Source organism: Pagrus pagrus (genome assembly GCF_965226575.1).
Source record: "Pagrus pagrus genome assembly, chromosome: 2".
Classification (NCBI taxonomy): Eukaryota; Metazoa; Chordata; class Actinopteri; order Spariformes; family Sparidae; genus Pagrus; species Pagrus pagrus.
The window spans coordinates 25368121-25393675 of NC_140186.1; the positions used below are offsets into that span (position 1 = coordinate 25368121).

General features: G+C 40.0%; 1 protein-coding gene across 1 annotated transcript; it reads left to right on the plus strand.

Moving 5' to 3' along the window:
* On the plus strand, window positions 1-25027 carry armh3 (armadillo like helical domain containing 3). The gene is made up of 26 exons (XM_084377101.1): window positions 1-99; window positions 1557-1666; window positions 1755-1811; window positions 3344-3490; window positions 3675-3782; window positions 3875-3967; window positions 4071-4145; window positions 4252-4338; window positions 5629-5685; window positions 5813-5856; window positions 6382-6442; window positions 6583-6629; window positions 7463-7538; window positions 8266-8359; window positions 11273-11374; window positions 11645-11703; window positions 11783-11848; window positions 12166-12235; window positions 12889-12949; window positions 13043-13131; window positions 14290-14372; window positions 14723-14849; window positions 15423-15498; window positions 17424-17502; window positions 21236-21352; window positions 22502-25027. Exons 2-26 carry the CDS (start codon window positions 1565-1567, stop codon window positions 22592-22594), a joined length of 2070 nt encoding a protein of 689 aa, XP_084233227.1. The 5' UTR covers window positions 1-99; window positions 1557-1564; the 3' UTR covers window positions 22595-25027.
* The last annotated feature ends 528 nt before the right edge of the window (window positions 25028-25555 follow it).

Below are 25555 nucleotides of genomic sequence, written 5' to 3' on the forward strand. Positions count from 1 at the left end.
GGAGGCAGTTGATATCAGTATGTATGCTAGCAGAGGCTAGTGTTGTCACAAGGATTCATGAACTACATTTACGACACAGATTTTAATACTTTAATTGAGGTAAGAACAAACCAGACTCCTAGCTACGCTGCACCTACCTAAACAACGTGACACAATAATGTTGTCAGTAGTTGCGCTGTGACATTAAATACCTTGCGCTGAATCAGTGTTACATTTCATGTCTGACAGGCACTAGCTAGGCGGCGTTAGCTTTAGCGTTAGCTGCAAAGATTGAACATTTTAGTAGATTTACGTTTTGTGACCTCACTGCTGATAAACTAAATGCTTATTGAGTGTCGACTGGACAACAATATCTGCTTGATAACGTCGCCACGTTGCTGTTAGACGTTAGTAAACTAGTTGAACCCGATTAGCTAACGATATGTCAGGTAGCTAATGCTAGCTTATTAGCTAGCAGCCCATCCCAACTTGCACTTGGGTAGGCTAACGTTAGCTATTAACATATATCATGTGCCATTAATTTTAGCAAGTGTCAGCTGATAATTACTTAGTGAACATAATACCGCTTTAGCGACCTTTGCGACTTTATTTAGACGTTACTTATAACATGATATTCTGTTATGCTAACCTGAAAAACGTTAATTAGTTACTTATGTTACTTTGAAATCTTTCACTTGGACCAGTCGACTTTTAACAGTGTTGGTGTGTTAGTTACTATAACTGTTTTCAAGCAAAATGCTTCTGTTATTCTGATCAGAGTAAGTTAATAAAATAGTCATTAACGACAGATAGTTATGTCCTCCAACAGGTGACAGTTCTTGTTGACCTGGTTTATTAGGTCATGTAAAGAGTTATGACAGGGGGGAGTTGTTTGTTGCTGGGAACAGCAGGTGCAGACTGATGCAGTGCCCACAAGGTACATGTTGAGAGTGTGTTAAGTGAAAGCAGGCATCAAATAATTGATCCTACTAACATAATAATTGCCTGTGCAAACCTGTATTGTTGCTCTGTGCCATACACCTTTTATTGCAGTTCAGAAATGTATTAAAAACGCATTCATAAGCCACATTGTTGCACATGCTGACATATATCTTCATTCTGTCTAAGATCGGCTCTGTAGTTTATTCTGAGTGAGTTGCATATCTGCTGTCATGATGTAAATTACTTACTTGTGCACCAAATCGTCCCAGTCAAGCGCACTCACAATTCACTCCTGTTTTAGTATTGTTGGCTACTTTAAAACCCAGATAGAAAATTGTTATTTATACTTTTGATATAAACCTATATATTGGTGATATCCTCTAAACCCTAATGGGTTTGGGTCTCAGAGCTGCAGACAGGTTGCAGAAGTCAGAAAGGACTGAGGATTTCATTGCTGGTTTTTGGTCTTTAAAGTATGGATTATGGAGGATTTGTTGAGGCTCACATAAATAGAGAATATTGTCTGCCTTATCCTTTAATAAATGTATATTATAGAAGAGATCTTGGGGAATTACTCTTTTTACTTTTACATCATTCGTGCACACCCTTATCGAGCTCACTGTCTCTTTCCTCAGACTTAGTCATGTCTCAGGTGGAGAAGAAGGCTGGGCTGTTGAGGAGGACGTCGTCCTCTAAGAAACCCTTGAAGGAGAAGGTGGTGCTGATGTATGATGAGATTTTTGCGGTGAGTATCACAAAGGGGAAATGTCACGATGAAAAGTGAGGGGAGATGAAATAGTGTAAACAGGGTCCTGTCTTTTCCTTTGATTTAGAAAGAAGACCCGGCGAAAAACAACCCCCGCTTCTGGGATGAGCTGTTTCTCATGAAGGTAAAGTGAGAGAGAAAAATACTTGACAAAGAGTAAAAACGTGTTTTGCACACAGGAACTCACTGTATTGTTTTGTTGTGCACTGGTTCAGACTGGTAGCAGTGCAGCTACTGAGAAATGGATAGTATCAGTTGTCTTCCTAAATATTGAATTAGGAGAAATATGTATGCACCTTGCAGCATATTGGAGAAATAAACTGAAATTATCGATACCAATTTTATAATATTAATTCTAACACAAACAATATTACATAACACATTACAGTACAAATCTTGAGGTTTTTTTTTCAGCTGTTTTTCCAACAGATTCACAGTGTTTGATTTGATTTTTTTCATTACAGGCAACACAAAACTTTTTTTTTTTCAGCTTCTGGCCCCTGCAGTATTTGCAAAACAATGATTTTGGTGTTCACTGTCTGATCACTCACTGATAACTAAACAGGTCCACTCAACAAAATATAGAGAAATGTCCCACAAAGCAACGTCACATGACCAAACAACTGTAAGGTAGTAACTGGTCGTGTCTTTGGCAACTTATATGAGGAAAAGCCTCTGTTCTCCTGTCTGTCCGACTGACTCTTCGTCACATTTCTGGCCAAAAAACAGCGTCTGTCCCCGTCAAGAACCTTAAATTCACCAACTGTTTATCAACCCTCCCGACCGAGGCGCCGGCTTTCTGTGTGAATTATACTCTGGTTCGTCTTTCACGCCAGAGCTGCTCGGCTCTGTGTGAACAACCAACGGCGGAGAATTGGCGAACCGCCGCTGCGGCGAATATGCGGCGTCTGTGTGAAAAGGGCTGGTAACTTGTGGTTGTGATGGTAACTTGTGACCTTTGCTCGCACACTCCCAGTTCGCACGTACACCTGCACAGGCGGACTTAAGTGCTGAGAGGAGGATGGTCGGTCCACTGGTATTGCAGTCAAACACTTCCTGCATGCCGCAATCACGTGTAACGTTATCATTATCAGATCTTGATCCCGTGATTAACCTCTGGGAATCGAAACTTGGCACGAAAGACGAGGCATATTTTGATACTCGGTACTACAGAAGCATTTCGGTCGGTGCCATAAAAGAACCGAAGTTCGGTACCCAGCCCTATTCATCATCAGACATATTTGATTCAGATAATACAACTGTATTGATTCCAAGAACAGCAATTCATACGCGGCCTGCTCGGTCCATTCATACAACTCTAATACATAAAACAACAAGAAGCAGTATTAAAATAAAAACATTTTGTGGTCAGAGTTCGCAAATGTTATGCAGAGAAAAACAGAAAGTAGTGACATGCACAAATCAGATACAGTCTGGACAAACACTTCAAAGATTAGCCCACAGCGTAAAACTGAAAGTTGGCGGGTGGTCTAACTGGCATTGACTGTGCAGCTGCTCTGCCTCGCCATGTTTCTAATTCTTTTAATAAGGTAGTTTTGATAAGACAGTATTGTGACTTGTCACTTGAATACTTCTTAATAATTCTGGCACTTTCACTTTCTTGATTTTTTTCTCCGTCCTTTTGACATGTTTCAGGTGAACCTAGAGTACCTGGAGTCCAAGTTGGAGAGCGTAGATGGCGAGGAGGTTCAGCGGATCCAGGACAACATCAACTCTCTGTTCCACCACTGTGTGCAGGCTCTGGGAGAGGAGCACCAGATCAAAGTGGTCAATGCCCTGCAGGTAACTGAGGCTCAGGAGGATCACATAGATGCTGGAAGGCAGCTTACAGTGTTAAGCATGTGGATATTGTCTTGGCTTGTCAGATTCATGGACACAGTTTTGTGTCACTGCTATAGCGCCAAAAACACTTGAGACTGGAATACATTTTTGAATAACGCCTGCGCTCATCTGCCTCTCTCTCCAGACTCTCTGTGCACTTTTCCGGGGGGTTCACCAGAAGAACAAGTCTGCATCTGGCTTCGACATCATTAACATGCTTATGGGGTTTGACAAGGCCGAGCAAAGGATGAAGGTGTGTGGGAAAATAACCTGAGAGGGGAAGGAAAGGGTTAAAGAAGTGGTTGTGTTTATTTATGCCACGGCTTCTGTTTGTGTCTCCTGCAGGACCTGATGGAGAGACTGGACAGCCTTCTTTGTGGCGACGGCTCAGAGAGTCTGAAGAGTCTATGTCTCAAACTGCTGCTGTGTCTGGTGACGGTGAGACAGAAAATATTAACAGCAAGATGAATTACAGAGCAGTAGGATGTGGGAAATGCTTGTTGTGCTCTTAAAAACATCACAAATTTGTTTTTTCTTACAGGTAACGGACAATATCAGTCAGAACACCATACTGGAATATGTGATGATCAACAGCATCTTTGAAGCCATCCTACAGGTAGGTGATGAGATGACTATATCGACTGTAATTCTGTGACTTTTGTTTTTAAACCTTCTTTCTTCCCACTTGTGTGATTTTTGTTCTCCCTCTCTTCCATTTCCAGATCCTGTCAGAAGTGTCCAGTAGAGGGCAGCATGGTTACGATGCTGTAGTCCTCCTAGCCCTGCTGGTCAACTACAGGAAATATGAGGTGTGTACATATACTCACATGGGACTGTACTTGTTTTGTCGATAGAAAAGCCTTTTGAACAGCAGGGGGGAGTAGTCACTATGTAGTAAATCCTTGTTAAGATGTTACTGAAGTGCATCCAAAAGCTCCAGAGATCAGCCCTCCTTTCCTCCTCTGTTTGTCTCTTTTGACGTGACTCAGAAACTGGTTTGTGCTGTTGTACGGGCTTAACAGTAGAGGATGACATGAAGCAACTCCTGAGGTCTGTGTTACAACAGGATCTGTAGTACAGACGTGTATTTTCAATTGCAGTTACACCACATAACAGAAACATGAGGGAAGAGTGTAAGATTTTAATTGGTCTGCTTCAATTGCAGTTTTCTTCTTTTCAACAAAAGTAATATTAAAAAGCTCAGATGAGTGAAATCGTTAAAGTCTGGGAAAAAATGTTAATCCATGAACACGTCCAAAGGATATTTATGCAGGTGGAAGGTGAACATGACATTTTTTTTAAAGAGAAGCAAACATGCTCTCTGAAATGACTTCCAACCCACTTCCCCCTCCAGTTATTTCCTGGAAGGATAAGAGTGGCTTTGTAGGAGGGGATAAAAGGGTGAGGAAGGAGGTTTTGTTTGCACCCTCATATGTAAGCAAAGCAGGCAACAACACAAGGAGCCACCTTTGCTTTTACTTCAGTAAAATGTTTATTTATAAATAAGTAAGACACGGCTAAAATCTACTGTAGCTATATGCATTTAAGGTGTGTGTGATGCATGAAAGATAGAGCTAAAAAGTGATAGAGAATGAGTCGTCTTATGGTCCAGGATCACACAGGCTTTGCTTTCCTGTTTTTTCCAAGAAAGCTGAAGTACACACAATTTTAGTTGTATTACTGAACCTCACATGGAGAATGTAAGAGGTGCTCCGGCTGTGTATTATTACTACATGCAATGTAGGTTAGCGTCTTGAGCTAGCTGACAAATTGAAAAGACAAACTCAGCTTGAAGCCATCACAGTGTCTTTCCCTGATGTCACTGATGTTGACCTCTCACTGAAATGCATTCATTTTTTGCCCACAATAAATAAGAACACTAGTTATCTGTGGACTGCAGCGTTTTGTTTATGTTTGATCCTCGTCACTACCGTGCACCCGATTATATTATTTTTATGTTTTGGAGCAGTGCGTGCTGTTATTATTTTTCCTTTGACAAAATGAAAAGAGAATGATCCTTTAGAGTCAAAGTATAAACTTCAGTAATTGTGTCAAATCCTAAACAGTTCCTGATTTCACTGATTGTCTCTGTTTGTTAGTCTGTGAATCCCTACATTGTGAAGCTCTCCATTGTGGATGATGAGCCAACACTAGATGTAAGTATGTTCTCACTTACAGTGTCTTCCTAACTGCAGAATAATAAACAGTGTGATGCAGGCGTTGGCCTCCACATCAGGCACATAATCAAAGGTTTTACTGAACACTGGATGTTTTCTCTCACAGGGGATGGGGATGGTTGTCCACCAAGCTCTGACAGAATATAACAGGTGAGATCTAAACCTGTCCCATGTGTCAAAAACATGCTTTTAATGATGTGGTGCATGATGTCCAGAGGCCGCAGGCGTCATCAGTTTAGTTTGATGTCTCACACAATTGTTCTATTTCTATTCTCCTGAAAAACCATTTATACTTGAAGTTATTTATATGTGACAGTTTTCTTTGGCAGCCTGTAATGTTTTTTCGGATGAGGCAAGGTTTGGAAATTAAAATGCTGTTTGTGAGGGAGGTCTTGTCTGTCTGCATGCGTAGACAGACGCATCAAAGTGATGGATGACGGCGCTATACAGTTCATTGTTTTTGTGTATAAACTGAATGCCCCCTTGATAATAAATTGCAGGAAGTAGAAGAAGATGTTAGGTAAATGTGTGCAAGGTTACGAGTGCTGTGCCTGAGTGGAAACGTATATCTCTTCCTCTGCTGGTGTGCAGTCCTTCCTGCCTTCAGTTTATTTGTCATTCTCCTCACTTTTTCATTACTTCATACTTTCTGCCATCTTGTTTTCTCCCTTTTAGGCAGTACAAAGACAAAGAGGAGGAGAACCAGGGTGGGTTCTTCTCTACCCTCACAAGTATGGTAAGATATTCTTTCTTTTTACAGTTTATAGACATTTAGATAGATTGCTATGTCTTCCATTAGGATGTGCTTGGGATTCATAGACTGTCTGCAGCTTTAAATACTGTTTGCTGATAGCTTGATCTCTCCTCTGTCCACAGGTGGGCAGCATGTTTATAGCAGATGCTGATGAGAAACTCTCTGTACAGTAAGTGTAAAGCGATTTAAGTTCTTACCCATTCATTAATTGACTTAATTGCATTGTTAGACACCTTCAACGAGAAAATGAATTACAGCTGCTATGTTTTTTGCTTGTCCTCTATTTTGTCTTTGTGTAAAGGGTTCAAAAGTTTAAATTAACATATTTGCGGTAATAGTATGAACAGTAACCAAACTGTAAATAAACAGTATGGGACTGAGTAAAGCAACAGCTTTGTGCTCGTCTCAATAAAACATGATTTCTCAGGTAAAATCTGCAAACTGTGTACCAGCATGCTGGTAAATATTATTGTACTTCATACCGCAGTGGGCAATCTAACTTTTTAAACTCGAATGTGAATCTTGTTTTTTAAAAGATATTGCAGCCACTACAGTGCAGACTTAAATTTGTTTGGCTCAAGGCACAGTCTCATCATTTTTGGGGGGTAACGTTAACAGATGTTGAATCATGCGAGAGCAAAGATTCAAAGTTTTGCTTAGTGACTTCTTGTTCGTACTGTAAATGAATGAAATGACAGGGGGTTACCATTGTTTTACATATTTAATGTCAACTCATTCATCAACATTAAAATTGAATGTACAGAAATTTGGGAAATGATGTATTAGTAGTTACACACATTGTGCAGCAGTTAATGATACAGAAAATGAACAAAGTGAGCAGCTGTAGCAGGAATCGATTGTTAATAAACCTTAAACGCCAGACTGCCCCTTGGACTGGAGCAACGCCTAAAGCGTTTTCCTGCTCAGTCTAATGTTATGTGAAGATTTTACTTGATAAATGAACGAGCTGATTCTGACCACGGACTTCTGTTTGTTCTCAAGGACAAATGAGGCGATCCTGCTCGCACTCTATGAGGCGGTGCACCTTAACCGCAACTTCATCACAGTGTTAGCTCAGGTAAGATACATGACTTTCTCCTTGTGTGCGTGTGTGCTTGCCAGTTTTTTTGGGTTTTGTTTTAATTAGAACATGTTAGGGGTCGGCCAATATGGCTGTTTCAGGACTGATACTGATTATTAGAAATCAAGGACACCGATAACCGATATTTGGAACCTTAAAAACTGTTTACTCAAGATCTGTTCTGAAGTACAATTTTGAGGTACTTTACTTAAGTTTTTTCAACACATTTCTCAAAGCTTTCAGTCCTCGTTTCATCTCCTCTCTTTTGATGCATTATTTGATATCTCTTGAGGTATAATCAATGTACAAAGACACTTCTCCACCATCAGAGTGGTTTCTCTTTATTAATCCCTGCGGGGACCCTCAAGTTGAGCGTGAGCCGTCCTGACTCACTAACTGAACGGTGAAGATGGGTGAAATGCAGTTAGGAGGGCAGCCATTAAACGGTGCCTCCGGACTGACTTCCATCCTGAGGCCACTAAGCTCTTGTGTTGCTTTTTGCAATAGTTACAATTCTCAAGGTAAATTAGCAGCGATAATCAATGGATCATTTTGCGGAAACACTTTTCTTCAAGTCTCCACTAACAGGCATCCTGTTCTCCTCTTTCAGTCTTAATGTGAATCTCTCGCCAAGCTTGTCGTGTTGTATTGTGTTTCTGTACATTACTGGACACAAGAGCTTTTCACTATTAATGACCATTATTTGTTTTCGTTCTTTCAACAGAGCCACCCCGAGATTGACATCGCAACCACACCTATCACCCCTACTCCAACTACACCTACAACACCACTTGGCACAACGCCGCCCTCCCTAGACAGTGAGTTGTACACTTTGTCTTATTTTTTATTTAGGGAGGCATAGACGGCTGATGTCTAGGACATCACCCATTTGTTCTCTGAAAAGAAGTCTTTATGTCTGTGCTCGGGTCTACTTCTCACTGCATTCCTGTCAGTTTTTGGAGCCACATTTTCTGCAGCAGGAGGGAGCTGAAGTGAAGCTACAAAGAAGTGATCACATGATATTTCAGATTGCAGCAGTGTTATGGAAACGTTGTCTTTTGCTTGAGAATGGGTTTAGGCAATGTAGTAAAAGTTAATGGTTTAGGTGTAAGTAAATGTGAAGTTGAAATCTGTTATCATCTCAAACATACCCATTTATCCTGGATGTATGTAGAGAAACTGCCACCTTGAATCACACCAGGAATTTTTGCTTTTCTTGAGAGAACCCGGTGTTTCCCTCTGGCTTTAGAGGTCTTTGTAGTAGTTTTTGGAGGCGTTGCTTAGTGGTTGTTATAAAAACTGCATCTTTAGGCCTCAAAAACTGGCTTCAACATGCTTTAAATTTAAAAAGATGACTTTGAAATCAATTACCTCAGAATTACCAACTAAAGTAGACTATTAAATTCAAAATGGTACAAGCTAAAAAGTTTTATCTTCGGATTATTAGTCTCCTTGGTAATCTTAAAGTAATCGGATTCCTTGATTTTTTTTCAAGCAAAGTCACCGTCAGATTTTGCAGTGCAGTATTAATATCCTGTCAGTTCTGTGTGTTTGCATATGTTTTATACAACAGCCTCAACTTTGAAACAGAACACCTGAGGTCCGAAAACAGCATTGAAGGATCAAGTCTCTACTTCTTTACCTCAATTTAACCGTAACTGTTCTTTTTACATCCATTTTTCAAAACTCACTCACTTCTGCCTTGAGACAAACACATACACACACACACACACACACACACACACCAGCAGCCTTTTCAAATATTCAATAGATTTTAAAGGTTATCTGATAGAATATAGATCCTCATGTGCTGTGAATTGCACTTCTGATCTGGGTTTATTTAATCTAAATCAGATTATCACACCATCCCAAGTACTTATTATTATGTCTTTAAACTTGAGTACATGGCTGTCACTTCAGGTTTCATGGAAGGTGAATGTTGTAGCTAGCAAATTCAAAATCAGGTCATTTAGCATGCACACACGCTGTAACCGTTAAAAGGTGCATGTTTCTATCTCGGGCTAGTTCTCCGTCCATTGCTTCAACCCTAAGAGCCATTTTCTGTATTAAATATTAAGCTCCAGCTTCAAATCCAGATGAATGTTTCACATGCAGCGTGCATTATGCCATGTCATGGGAGCTTCAGCACTTAGAGGAGCCTCCACTCAGACCAGAAATAATTGCACACATATGCCTGCAATCATATGTCAGGGACGTACTCTTTCCTCCCACAGTTTCCCGCTGTGATGATATGTTTCCTGACAGTGTGAAATCTTCCTTTGGGCGTGCAGTGATCTGAGGATGAAGGAAACAAATGAGGGTTTGGGGGGAGGGAGGGAGAAAGAAATGACCGGCTCATCATTTATCAATGAAACAAGCTGTTTGATTGAGCGAGCAGAGATTTTTCAATGGATGAAGATGTTTGTCTAGACAACACAGCAAGCTACAGTAGATATAGTAATGGGACATCAGTTTTTGTTATGCTGTTATTTGCCTGAATGAGCACTCCGTCTGGCCAAACCAGGCCGACAGCTCATTTTATTCCCACTTTGAGACAGCAGACTTTGAGTTTAGGCTCGTTTTTGGGACGTTATTATTTATGGAATATCTGATTTTGAACCGACAGCACAGTTACGAGTTCATCAAACCCTGAATCCAAAAACGTTGGAGCGCTGTGTGAAGTAAATAAAAACAGAATGCAATATTTTGTACATCCTTTACGACCTACATTCAGTTGAATACAGTATGAGATGTTTAATGTTACAACTGACGAACTTTATTGTTTTTTTTATAAATGTACACTCATTCTGACGTTTATGCAACCCATTAACTTCAGTCCCTCAGGCGCCACTGCATTAAAAACCGACATGATAGTATATTATTATTACTGCTTGAGCTCAGGAACATTTCAAAAAATATTGTGGGTAAACACAGTTCATCGCTGCATCTACAAATGCATGTTAAGATTATACAATGCAAAGCAAAGCCTTATATCAACAACATCCAGAAACACTGTTGACTCTGGGTCTGAGCTCATCTGAGATGGACTGATGGAAAGTGGAAAAGTTTGCTGACCACATTTCAAGTTGGTTTTTGAAATTACGGACGTTACAACCTGTGGGCCAAAGGGGAAAATAACCATCCAGATCGTTATCCGTGCAAGACTAAATGTCCTCAGTTTCCAAATGCTTAGTCATTGCTGTTAAAAGAAAACTGAACACAGTGTCCCAACTTTTTGGGGATTTGGGGTTGTGTATATCAGTGTTGTCACGATACTGGTATTGTTGACTTCGATACGATACTTTGAAAAATGGTCGATACCACAGGGTAAATAAACAACACAACAATTTTTTGATTTTTTTCAATGAAAGATAAATGTAACAAGGCTTGTGTACTGTGTGTTAAGCACAATCAGCATTTAAGATAAATTACTTCTGAGCACTGTCACACGAGTGCGAGGCTATGTGGACACTGCAGCGGTGTATCTGTTTGGGCTGGCTGTTGGAAACAAGAAAGCGAGAGAAAGTACAGCTGGTGTCAGTATTTATACTGTGGAAAATGAGTATAGTAACAGTTTCAAATATTCAGTATCGATATTTATTAATATTTCAATCTTTTTGACAACACTGGTATATTTGTCCTCTTTCTCTATAATAAGAAACAATGTTGGTAGCATTTTAACTGCAGGGATTATGTATGATTGACGTTGCGTTTGTATATCTGTTGTGCAGTGATGAACAACCCAGAGCTGCCTCTGGATCCCAACCTGCAGACCAGCAACCTTCTTATCACCTTCCTCAAGTACGCCTCCATTGTAATGCAGGATACTAAAGGTAAACAGCAACCTTCATGCCCTCTCCCTCTTCGTCTCTGTCACTCCACCTTCCTTTGCTTCCTCATTCTTTCACTTTTTCTTTTCTCCATAACTCACCTGAAGTGCCCACAGCAGTGACAAATACATGATTTTCTCTTCGCAAATTATATCACATTTTATAACATTAATTTGTTTCAGTCACTCCTTTCCCAACACACCAGAGGAAAAAAACTGTCTGACCCTCCATTTTCTTTCTACCTGTTAAGAGTCTCATATTTGTGTTTTTCAGATGAGCATCGACTTAACAGTGCCAGACTGTGCCTAATCATTCTCACCTGCATAGCCGAGGTAGGTCGCCTCCACATTTCTGGAACATTTGCACCCACCACAGATGTCTTTGTTCTGACTTCCCCTCTGTGTGTGACAGGACCAGTACGCTGATGCCTTTCTACATGATGACAACATGAACTTTAGAGTCAACCTTCACAGAATGGTGAGTTTTGTGATGTGAGTTCCTGTGAGGATGACATTACATGTTATCTTACAGTCAGTGGAAAAATATCCACCCCTATAAGTTAATGTCAATATCTATTTCTTCCGCTGTAATCCGGTAACTTCAGTACATGAAAAAACATAAAGACCATGACACTTTATGTTTGCTAAATTTGACACTTGTTTCAAGTGACATGCAAAATATTGTCCTGTTAAATTTTGCATATTAAAACTGATATCAGCCAATTATAGCATGGGCTATTTATGTGTATTTACTGTACATACTTGCTGTTTATTTTAATTCTGTATTTTTTTCAGCCCATGAGACACAGAAAAAAAGCGGCAGACAAAAACATCCCTTCACGACCACTGGTGTGTGCTGTTCTAGGTATGAGGAACATACAGTAACTGTTGTGTACTGTGGACTCAAACTGGCACTGATGTTTGATATTTTTGAAGCCTAGGTAGTCAGCTTCTGAGTCTTTGTAATTTAACGTGGTAGCGGCTACAAACCAGATGTTGATGCTGGATGGAACATTCACCATTCGACAGTCACAGCTGTCATAGCTGTGTTTTTGACTTCTAGCTCTGTTTACATTTTCATTTTAGAGAGGAGAAATAATGACACAATTAAAATGATTTTAAACTAAGCTGTTTATATATTATAAAGATCTGCTGTTTGCCTGCGTTAGTCCCTTATGCAGCACTTAAACCACTTCAACAAGAACAAAATAACATCTGCAAAGATTTTTTTATGCAAATGTCATTGATCCATGTTATAGATCATATTTATTCATTGGACATTTCCCAACTACTTGGTTAAAGGTGGCACATTTTTTCCCTGCATAGCCTTGTTTTTGCTTTACTGCCTCTCACACTATAACTTGTGCTTCCCGGAAAGAAGATATTTTTCATATTGTTTTCTCTTTCGCTTGATGGTGCATTATTGCTGATGATGTGATATCTGAGATAAAGATATGTACAATTTATGTGTCCTTCTGACAGTTATTTTCCCCTTGTTGTCCGTACCTCTTTTTCTAGATCTGATGGTGGAGTTTATTGTCACTCATATGATGAAGGATTTCCCCATGGATTTATACTTGTGAGCACACATGCACATCATACTCACACATTTTTCTAGCCTCATCCACCAGCCAGCTCCGTCACCACAGTATTGTGTTCATTTCCTGTGCAGGCGCTGTGTGCAAATCATCCACAAACTCCTGTGCTACCAGAAGAAGTGCAGAATCCGGTTACACTACACATGGAGAGAGCTCTGGTCAGGTAAAGATACCAAACTTTTGCTCTAGCTTCATTTTAGTATGAATGATGGGGTGGGTAGGAACTTTTCTCTGAGGACCAAGAACCTTTAAAATCAGTTCCTGTGTGACAGTTCCAGATGACAAAATTGTCCCTGTGGTGGGGGGAGTACTCTTCAAAGGTGCAGGACGTTGAAGTATTTCAGCGGTGGAAAGATGGCCCTTGCATAAAACTGGACAGGACAATGGAGTAGAAAGACACAGATATTTTAAAATTGGTGCTACATGACCATGCACCTGCCTCTAGTGAATTTTGCTTGGAATATAGTGATACAAAACTGGTTGAAAATTGGCAAAGTTCCTTGTTTAAGCAGCAGATTTGTCAAACAAGGCAACAACTACAACATGTCATTACCTTTAGCTTCTAGCTGCCATTAGCTGCATATGTAAGTGTGGTGATTGGATATTTTTTTTTTGCTGAAATGCACCTTGGGAGTTGTAGTAAGCTTCTCCCTCAAAGTTTAGAATTTAATTATTCTGTTTAAGTTTCAGGACACCACCGATGAATAATTTAAATCCAGAAATGTTCTGATTTGCTAAGCTTCACCGTAAGAGTTTTGTAAATAGGTACCCTTTCTGAAAACAAAGCCAATTTCCTGCTGAAGTCATTGGGCCTGTTGTTTTGGAAATGTATTGCATCATTGAGATTGGATAATGAGTCTCTAAAGAAAGCACAATCCATCTGGTGGCCTTGTTTTCATCCTGGTCAACACACAATAGGATAACATTTCAGCTCGTAATGGCCCCATCGTACTGTGTCTCATTAGAAAACAAATTCCTCTAATCAGACCAATAATCCGCTGAATTCCCTGAATGACACCGACCCTCTCCTCTTGGTGGTGATTATAGCATACCATGAAATAAGACTGGAGAGAAAAAAGGAGCCAAATTAAAGCAGTAGATGTGTTTATCTTTGTGTTGTGTTGTGTTGTTAAAAAAAGCTTTGTTTGGTTCTTCTCATGGGTTTAGTTTGATTTGGTGTTGAAAGGTTCCCCCCCTCCTGTGTTTCCATTATCTACCTTAATAAGGATGCATACTGACTGCTGCCACATGGCTCCTCTGGTAGACAACTATCAATGCTCCAGATTATTTCATTTATGTGTGCGTGTCTCCCTCTGCACAGCTCTCATCAACCTGCTGAAGTTCCTGCTGTCAAATGAGACCACACTGCTGGCCAAGCACAACATCTTTCATCTGGCCTTACTGGTGAGAAACCCACACACAAAACATGCAGACAGGACCTTGACAGTACGTCCCGCAATAGAAATTAGTTTCACAGGGATATGTGTTTGCTGCCAGATGCTGTAACACTGGTGCTGCTTGTAGCCCAACCGAGAGTCAAGTCACACACAAGAGTTTAAACTCCTTTTATTAGACTGTCAGAGGAGACAAAAGAAGCCCAACAGGCTGTGTATGCAGAAACCGATGCAGTATAAATTGATTTCCCTTTAGAAAACCTATTTTTGGTTTGTTTTTCTTCTCGATTTTCTCCTGTTGTGTTCTATTTTGTTTGAGACTGTGTGTGTTGGTCAACTAATGTGTGTCTCCTTCTGCAGGTAGTGAACCTGTTCAACATGTTCATTACATATGGCGACACGTTCCTGCCCACCTCCAACAGCTACGACGAGCTGTACTATGAAATCGTACGAATGCACCAGGTCTTCGACAACCTCTACTGCATGGGTATGTTAGAAGAAACTGCAGTAATTAATTCAACTACAGCTGAAGCAATTATTGTAAATTCTCATAATACATTTTCAGATATCTTAACAGTTGACCTGGGTCAAAAAAAACACTGAGGAAAGTGTAATTACTTGTAAAGTCAGCATAACTTACATTTCTGCAGCACTAATTCAGTCAGTACAGTAATAGTCATACCATACTCACCACTTCAGTTTCATTCATTAATGAATTAAAAATGACTGAATGAAAGCAAAAAGACCAAACATCCTCTGCTTCAAGCATATTTATTATAAGATTTGCTGCATTTTATTGTTTAGGATCATTGTAAATTTAATATAGTTAGATTTAGGACTGTTGGATGGAAAAAACAGGATGCCAGGGCCTGAGGAAAGTGTGATGGATGTTGTTATGTTATTATTATCATTATCGTTATTGTTATTATTATTATTATTATCATTATTTTATTAGTATATACAATTTTCTGACATTTAGCAGACCCAATGACTGGTGACAGCTCTAAATCTAGTTTGCTTCTGAGTGCACTAATTGTTTTTTTATTTATTGATCTTCCAGTTCTAAGAGTATCAACCAACACGGGCCAGTGGAAGGAGGCAGCCAGCAAAGTCACACATGCCCTTGTCAATGTTCGGTAAAAACTCTCACACACACACACACACAAATACAGTGTCCCAAGAGGAAGAAAAGAGTAATATTGGATTGAAGGGAATTTCAAATAAGAATGTGATTGACGAAGGTCATAAAAAGTGAATGAAGTTAAGTCTGTAATTTAGGCTCTCCATCCCCACCCTCTTCCTTTTTTCCCCTCCCTCAACTTTTTCCCCTAGGCCCCTCGATTTGATAATTTTTAAGCCTTAATCTCCTTCATCCCAACCCTACTCCAGTCCTCACACATACTGTGCTTGGTCTGTCCTCCACCATTTTCCCCTGTAATCTCTCTTCCCTCCTCCGCCTTCTCTGAGGAAATGATCCTCGGAGGTCACCCTGGCTTGGAGGTCCCTGAGGGCACCCGTACGAGCGGGATCCTCCCTGAGGATTCACTCATTCAACTGGCTCCTGATGGAGCAGACTCCACTGCTTTAATAGGCAGACACAGGGGTTGGAGGGAAGGCGTGGAGGAGGAGGATTGATAGAGTAATATTTGAAAGAATAGATGAATAAATTAATGAAGGCAGAGAGATATAAAGAACCACAGAGACTGTGTTGAAATGAACTCGAATGAAGGCACCAATTCCATTTTACTCCCATCAGTTCATTCCTCCATCAGCTGGCTTCCCACACGAAATGACAGCAGAATTACCACAATGGAGAGTTCTCTGCATTTTAGTCACTATAATTTATTTGATATATGATGAACTCTAAGTCGGTACGAAATAAGCTATTTCATCTCACAGGACTGCTTATTGCATTAACTCATATTTGAGCCATAAAGCAGTTTATTTCATAGAAATAAATGCCAATGCTGGAAAGGATCACCTCTGAACTCACATCTGAAATTACACTTACACAGTATTAAGGATGCATTGAGACAGAACTGAATAGGAATGGATAGAAATGACAGCCTGTCCGTAACTGATGGTGTTTAGAACTGAGCTTTTCAAATATTATTGGATATTGACTATTAACGTATCATTAGTTTGCACCTAACCAAGAACTAACCTCACAAATAGCTTATTCAGAAAATCTGACGCACATTAAAATTAGTGGGGGGCTGCTGCTGGCTGCAACTGTATATGACATGGCCAAAAGTATATAGAAACCCCTGTCACCACATATCTTTGTTTTCTTTTGGTCTGAGGTTGTTTTCCATGGTTTGCCCTTGGATCTCCTTTCAATTCAGGGAAATCTTAATGCGTCACCACAGAATAATTAGGTCCACACTAAGCCATCTTACTCTCAGATAGTTGTGTTTCTGCTGTCAGACAGCGGAACAAGTATGAAATAAGGATGTGACTGCAGCTCACACATACTGCCCGCCAATCAGACAGCCATTCACAGGCCGCTAGGCTGCAGAGCTGATCATTATTTTACTATTTTTACTGACTGTGACATTGTCTGACAAATGCACATGAATGCAGGATTATAACAACGGTTGTGCTTTAAAAGTTAGAGGCCACAAGAGATTCTCTATTTACTGTGACACACCCTCTGGACAAAACTGGGGAGGCTAAAGTCATCACTTAGCAAAAGCTCTGTGCTCCCCCGAACACTAAACCACCAGGCTGGCATTTTACCATTCATCCACTTAGGAGACCGCTTTGGAAAAGCTCAATTTTCGGGGACAAACAAAACCAAACAGTGAAAGCTGAAACCTGCTTCTTCAGGCTGCACATCTTAACTGTGAATATGCACGAGACATTGGCATGGCTGTTTTTTCTTTTCTGTTTCACACCTGCCTCCATTCACCAGCTGATTCAACCAATCAGCTTGTTTGGACCAAACAAGTTCTAAGCGGGCTCTCCAGCATGTAATGTGTAATGTGCAGGTGTACGTCCCTGAACCTTTAGGAAAATGTCCATTCTGCTTCATTTCAGAAATGTTTGTTTTTTATTTAAGGGCCATCATCAACCATTTTAACCCCAAGATTGAGTCGTACGCTGCTGTGAACCACATCTCCCAGCTGTCAGAAGAACAGGTGAGCACAACAGAACACAACACCTGCTTTTACACTCTCACTAAAAGTTGCATGTAAATAAAAATGAACTTCAGCAACATCTCAGGGCCATTTGGGCTCAACTCCAATGAAACTTCACTCTTGTTTCAAAAGTAAAACTTGATGAATTTTTTAGTACACAAAGGAAAACACTGAGTACTTCTAAGTGTTGGAGAAGAGTTTTTTGCTGCATTTTATTTTGAAAGAATACCCATTTATCAAGAAGTCGTTAAAGCTGTGTGGCAGAGATGGATGACTCAGACATCGCTTACTGTGTTGAGACACCTAGAAGAGCAGTTGTTATCACACACCGCTGAGCTTAAAACCCATCATGACTGATTCACTGCACAGCAATGAGACAGGGAGGAGGACCCTGTTCACAACAAATATGAAGCTGTTTATACTTGTATTATACCGATTATAGTGTAGTGTTTGTGTATATATTTGAAGTATATTAAAAATAATGACAATTTATCCACACAATATGACTCCGACAAACGCATGAACACAGAGTGAGAATTGGATCAGTAAGTGTCTGAATCGCCGAGTTATTTCTTCATCATTAGTGGTGAAACTTGAGTCTGAACTTCAACGATATGAGCTTTGTCAGCTCCACTTAAGACTTTTTTCATTTATGTCCACTCGGTAGAATAGGAAAACAGCCAGAAGAGTCCTTTTTTTTAACAAGCTGATAAGCGAGTGATGGATATGGTCATTAGACTCTGCAATTACCTCTTTGCTTTTATCTGCTAGATTTATTCTCAACAAAGAGGGAAGGCAGAAGGTAGCTTTGGTGTCAATGAGCTGCCACTGGTTTTGTATGTCCACTTTAGATGTTAGGGCCCAGCTCTGTAGACTCTGTATTTATTATTACGTGTTATCCTAAAATCAGTTTTTCTATGTGATTGACATCTTTTTGAACCTGCAAAAACTGATTTTTTGGCCACTTGGGGGCAGTGGAAAAACAAGTTACACAAGTTGAGATGTTGGTTAGCAAACACTTGTTTATTCACACATCCAGCAGATTCAGAATGACTTTCATCTGGAGCTGTGTCTCAAGCCAAATATAGGAAAGGAAATATCTGCCTCTTTAGCTGCTAAATCCTCCACTATGTTCATCAGATAGTTGCTAACTGTGTATAATGGGGTTTTAGAGCTTTTTCTCTGTAAACAGCTGCTCGCTGTGGCTGGAAAAACTATATGAGAGCAGTGCGAACAAAAAGAACAGGAAAGTTGTTGCTGAAACTGAGGAGAGCTACAGGTTCATGAGCTGGAGGGGTCATCATTACGAACCCTTTCTCACTGTCACATTATGGTCACATTGTCATTTAATATATTGTTATTATAAAAGTAGGTTTTTTTTAGCTCCTTTAAATCAGATATATAGATTCTTAGTCATTTTACAAGTTGGTAGTGGTGCCAGAAAGATTGGACACTTTTTCAATCCTTCCAGAGAAATGATTTTATATGGTGAGGTGATTTATACTGTATTATTTTTGGACTTACTTTTCCAAAATGAACAGTTACCTAGTTTTTGTGAAGTGCTGTTGTCTGAGGCAAAGTGGACAAAATGCTCATTGCATTGAACTTTAGCTCAATTATTTGATATGTGATTAGCATACACCTGCTAGATACCAGCCGGCTTAAACATGCACTGTTTCCTAACGTGGGAACAGTTAAACACAAACAGTAGCCAGGAGTTTAAATGAAGATATCCACACTGACAGACTGCTTCAGTGAGGGGCTGTCCACATCTTGTCCAAAGCATCTGACACAACCTTTTCACACTGACACTTGTCTCTCTATATTAAATATTATTGGAATTCATCAATGAAAAGCCTGGCTTGTGTTCGGCTGGTGACCTTTTGATTCACGTCCTCTCTCTCCCCCCTCAGTCATGTCCCTGCTGTCGTCTGCTTTAAAATGACTTTTTTTAAAAGTTATTTTTGGAGCATTGTTCATTTATTAGACAGTGTACTTTGCTAGTCTCCGAATTCATCAAATGTAGGTCGGATTTTGAACAAAAGCAGGATAGAATGGAGTGATCTGCATAAGAGCTTTCATGTGAACAAAAGACAAGTTCCATCTTACCTCAGGCTGAACAAAATAATACTCATAGCACACGGACACGAAAGGCTTGTGTAAATTCCCCCTTCCCTGCTTCCCACTGATGAACATTAATGTAACCGGAGTAGCTCTCCAGTGGCCGGTGTACGGCTGCAGAGGAAGAGAAAGCAAGAATAGGTGTTCAAATTTGGGTCCATTTGAGTGAATGTCAGATTTTTTTCTCTTCTTTCTTCACGTTTTAATGAAGTGTGAAACTTGGCATTCCCTTCCCTCTTGTCTTTTGACATACATGCTCAACACACACACACACACACACACACACACACACACACACACACACACACACACACACACACACACACAGTAACCACCTGCACTCCATCCATCTGGAGCATCTTCATTCCCCGCAGTGACACCAGAAGATGGATGGCCTGCAGAAATATACAACATTGACAACTGCATGCACACAATCATGTCTGCCTGGTGATGCAGAAAGTTGCTCAGCTGAGTTGTGTGTAAAGCGGTTTAGGTTGCATCTCTTCTGTCTTTTTTTCTTTTAATTCTTCATTTACTTTTCTTCAAGTTTTCTTTATTTTTTTATGCTTTATGCTCTCGCCATTTCCCCCTCCTCCTCCTCCTTTCATCTTCTCCGTCCTCTCCATGCGCTGCCGGGGAGGAAGAAAACCTAAACAGACATTAGTCGAGGTTATCATTCAAACCTACCCCCACATTTCCTCAGAGAGAGGAGGGTGATGGAGAGCTGTGAGGTAGATGGAGGCAGAGATATGTGTATGAATTTTTCATCAGTGTACCATCAGAGGTTGAAATAAAAACAACAGCACTTTTTTCCACGAGCAGGGCTGTAGATTTATTAGAAGAAAATAAAAGGAAGAGGAATGTTGTACTGCTCCGAACATGTGTGTTCATACATTTCTCAGTGATGATTCAGCTGAACGGTAGATGTACTGCCGCAGCTAAAGGAGAAGACCTACTTGCAGGTTAACATCTGTGTGTTTACATGGATAAGAGCTAGACTTGTTTTAGAGGAGTGTGTGTTTGTAGAGCTTCTGTGGGAAGCGTGACAAAGTGCAGCTTGTGCATCTCATTGTGAATGTTTCATGCTGTGTGGATGGTTTCAGGGGCATTAATAAAATAATGGAAGAGGTCTGGTTAGGGGCTATTTCACGGCTGAATGGGAGGAAGGCAGGGGTGCAAGTGTGGAGAATCTCTGCATAATTAGCTCTGATTTCAGCTCACCTTCTTATCTCAGCTGGACTTGACTTCAGGCGGGTCTGTCTTGTGCTCTTACAACCACAGTGCACACACTCTTTCTACTGTATTTGCTGGATTGTATTTGTAGTCTGACTTTTTAAAATGATAAAGTGACTTCTTACTGCAAAAGAAACGAGGGAGCAAATTTGTGGAAAAATGTGACAAAACAAACAATCAGTCGAATTGCTTAAGTTACAGATGGTGTGTCCCCGTCACATCCCTGCAACCTGCCACGTGATCCCTCATGAATACATACATTTAGTAATAAAGTATTAAGCACAATGCAACAGCATTGCCCGTACGATCCATTAACCACTCTGTGAGTTGGGGAGTTGTGTTGATTTTCTGTGTCCCTCATCTCTCTCACCCCTGTCAGGTGCTGGAGGTGGTTCGGTCCAACTATGACACCTTGACGCTCAAATTGCAGGATGGGTTGGACCAGTTTGAGAGATACTCGGAGCAGCCCAAAGAGGCTGCCTTCTTCAAGGAGCTGGTAAGAGCGTCACTTTACACAAAGTCACACTCACAGCTGTGGAGGATGATCTGTAAATTATGAGGATGCAAATTTTTTAAAATAGCAGATTTTTAACCCACATTTCGTCCCTCTGCACTGCTGTTTACAGTAAACGGTCTCTATGCAAAGTTAAAAGCAGAGGAAATGCTTCCTGTAATATAACCCTTATACGTATACGTAGGTTTTTTAGACGCGGGTAAAACCACTAATAATTGGTAATAGTGAGACATCTCGCTTCTTACTGATCTCTGATGATTTGCACATGCACAGTAACATTGCAACAATAACATTTTCATTTTTAACATCTGACACATCAGTCTTTCTTTTAAACTCAGCGGCAACTGAATGATGTTCAAGTGTTGCTTGACAGAGACAGATGGAAAGATATTAACTTTAACAAGCGTCATATCATCGCATCTGAAAGGGAGAGTAAATTAACTCGTACAGCTGGGTGTTGCGTTCACATCACAGCCAAAGATCCTTACAAGAAATGCTGTATTCTTTTGTTAAAGGGATAATCCACTGATTCAGTAAGGTACTTCCATGAAGTAAGGTACTTGTGAGACAAAGATAAAAACAAAAGCACATGTCGAGATATCTTAACTTCTCATTCCTAATATTGGCTAGATCCTACACTTCCCATAATGCAACTCAATTGAGAGTCCCTACAGTCCCTGCTTGGTCAATCCCCCCTTCTTTCAAACTCATATGGAAGTACAGTTTAAAATTGGCTTTGCTGTCTACAATTTTTGTCCAAACCTTCAATACAAAGATGTCAGAAAAAAAAAAAGATGTCACAAAAGTTTAACTGAAGAACCAAAACAGAAATGGACAAAAATGGTCATAAGGAACTTAAATTTTAATGTGTTTCCTGCAGTTTCTGGTGCATGCGCTGGGCTGTACAGGTGGTGGAGTGTGATCGATCAGCAGACACACTGTCAGAGGGTTTTAGATTAATCTGCAGGTTCATATATATTGATGTGGTGAAGCATTGACAGGAACACACAGAGGCGGAGTTGATGTGGCGAGGGTGCAGTCACTGAGATAGGACTAAGGCTCCGCCTCTTGTGTAAATGTTTTTATAGTAACATGAGCTGTTGATAAATCTCCCTCCCCCTCTGTCTGCAGGTGCGCTCCATCAGCCTGAATGTGAGGAAGAATGTCTCTCTGAACACACTGAGTCAGGACGTCCTGCTCAAAGAGTTTTCCACCATCTCCTGAGACACGCATACACCCACCTCCCTACAGATGGACGTACACAGTACAATTCTGTGCATGTGGACATGTACACACACTGTCACACATAATGTACAATACAAACACCAAACCAGTACAATCCTCCATTGTTCTTGAAATGATTCGTCTCGATTCCTCATCGTCTGTCCCTCCTGTGAACTGAATGATGGAAACGGACACTGACAGGCTGGATGCACCTTAAGGAAAGACGTGGGAACTCTCCAGACTTTTCTCCCTTTGTGGCCATTCATTTGTGTGTGTGATACTTTAAGGCAGTGCCGGTGTTGTACTGGTTCCTCGTGTGCAATCTGCAGTATTGGCTGGACTGTTAACTGACACATGAAAGTTTGGATTTCATTGTTTTTAACCCAGTTGTTCATGTTTATCACTGATGATGATGTAAGTAGCTTCTGCTTCTGCTGATCACAGTACATTGCTTATGATTTATCTCTCCTCAGAGGATTTAGGCTTTGGGTGAAACATGTCTTTCATAACACATTTGGTAATGAGCCTTTTTGAGTTTGAATCTCCTCTTTGATTAGAGCATTAACTCTTTCTCTGCGGCTGCTCGTCGTGTGAATGTTCAATGTTCAAAACAAACTAAGTATTTTGTACGTCACATGTTTGCTAATGGGTAGATCATTCTGAGCGGTGATTAAGTTTGAGAATGCTCTGAAGTGATAAAAAAACATTTTTCTTGTTGTTGCAAACTTTGCTTTTGAACAAAGCCATGACAAACATTCACTACTGCACGTCGCACAAGTCATCTCTCCATCAGTTGAACAAATTAATGTGTTAAAGGCGGTGGTTAGCTTCGAAGGAACAATGGTTAAACATTATCATTCATAAAGTGATTATTGCTGGTGTGTGTCTGGAAACTTAAGTCTTAGTTAATTAAAGAAAAAAAAAGATTTGTTCATTCAACCTTTTGAATTCAGCTTAGCTTTTTCTCGTTCACAGCTTTTTAAATGATTATTTTTTGACTGGAAGCAGATCTGAATTATGCAATTTCTTCAAGTGTAGTCTTGTTCCTTTCATCTCTAACTCCTGTAGGTATATTTATGTTTCTTTTTTAAATAAAGGTTGATTTCCTACTACAACTAGCGCTTCTTCTTTTGACTATTTGGTCAAAAAAACATTCAGATTTTATTTATTTACATTAAAACTAAGCATCTTTCACATTCTTTGTAGGTAAGCTTTCCAACAACAAACCACGTCAGCTCAACCTACACCCACATACACACACACACACACACACACACACACACACACACACACACACCCTGTCCTCTGCTGACACTGCTGTCTGAGTCTGATACATTGGTTGTCAGTGGGAGACTTGATTTCTTACCCCCACATGCTGCAGAAGTGAAATATGAGTTTTCATTCGATGACTAGGCCTTTGATAACAAATGATTTTGTCTTGGATCATTTCTTTATTTGTTGTCCCCTGTCGAGCACGTATGAACCGGTGAGCAAAAAAAAAATCATGCAGCTTAGTCTCCATTGAGTGTGTTTAGATGAGTTTGCAGAGAGGATCACTGCACACTTTACTCCGGTGACTCCTGTTTGACCAATATTTTTAACCATACGCTCTTTTTTTGAGGCAAGTTTAGCTTGTGTCAAATACACAGACTCACACAGTCAGTGACGTCATTAAAATGTTAGAAGGTGCAACTGAGTTTATCACAATTATGCAACATCAGAAAAAAAAAGCTTTTAAAAGATACGTCAACTTTAAAGCTGCATGAATTTATTTTTGGCCACTCGGGGGCAGCAGAACTGGCTGTAAATACAAACAAACTTAGCAAATATTCATGCTTCTGATCACCTGATGAATGTAGGTCCAGTATTCACACTACTCATGCTTCTGTTTTGGTCTCTACCAACTCCTGAGGGAAATATCTGCAAATGTTTTAATTAACCAAATTAAAACCGCTGCACCGTCATTGGTCCACCCACACAGGTCTTATCACTTAATCTGCCTGATTCAACCTCTTTTCATGACTGTCTGTTTGTGTGTACAGACTGTGCTTGATTGACATCTCCCTCACACGTTTTGCATCGGTCACGGCAGGACAGCATAACCCCTAATCACTGTAATTGATAACATTTGATGATGTCATGTATTGTATCTCATGTGTTTCTCCGCATAGCTCTCTCCAATATTTACCTTTTAGCAACTGTAATCAGCAGACAGACATAGTTTGAGACTAACTCATGAACAAAGTCGAGCGTTTAGCAGCTAAAGAGACGTGTGCAGTATTTTCCCTCAGAAGTTGGTGGAGACCAAAAACAGCTAAAAGACGAGTGAATATTGGACTTACATTTGCTATCTGGGCACAAACACTGCCCAAATGAATGATGTATTTCTCAGTAACTATTTGTAAATAAACAAGAGCTTGATATCAAGTTTAACACTTCAACTTATTGTACATCTATGATTTGATTTTCCGCTGCCTTCAGGTGGCCAAAAGCATCTGTTATTGCAGGTTAAAAGATGTCTAATGAAAAACCTTTAAGTTAATTAACACAACCAGTATTTGTAGTAAATAAAAGTAAAAATGATAAATAACATTTTAAAGGTAACAGTGTGAGTAACAGGAAAATAAGTAAAAAGGAAATAGAAAATAACTTGAGTTTCACATCACAGCCTTTCTACTGATGAGGCCATAGATACAGTTTGCTACATACGGTCTACTTAATATCTGGGATCTAGGCTATTGTCACAATTTCAACTACATTAGTCTGACAGCTTTAGTTATTAGTTACTTTTAAGATGACCTTTTTTCATACCCTTCTTTCTAGTGAAGACCATGTATCTCCAAAAGTGGTTATTTTAAATGTAAAGGCTTCTGATAAACAGGATAGAGTCTCTCTAAGGGCTGAAACAATTCTCCTGCTTCTTAAGCTGAGTACAGTATTTAAAACCCCTCTTGGATTCGC

What these genes read in the sequence shown, in the direction of transcription:
- armh3 (XM_084377101.1), top strand. Translation starts at nt 1,565, where the DNA reads ATGTCTCAGGTGGAGAAGAAGGCTGGGCTGTTGAGGAGGACGTCGTCC. An exon ending in TCTTTCATCTGGCCTTACTG is followed by an intron (nt 14,373 to 14,722) that starts GTGAGAAACCCA and finishes CTCCTTCTGCAG; the next exon opens with GTAGTGAACCTGTTCAACAT. An exon ending in CATGCCCTTGTCAATGTTCG is followed by an intron (nt 15,499 to 17,423) that starts GTAAAAACTCTC and finishes TTTTTATTTAAG; the next exon opens with GGCCATCATCAACCATTTTA.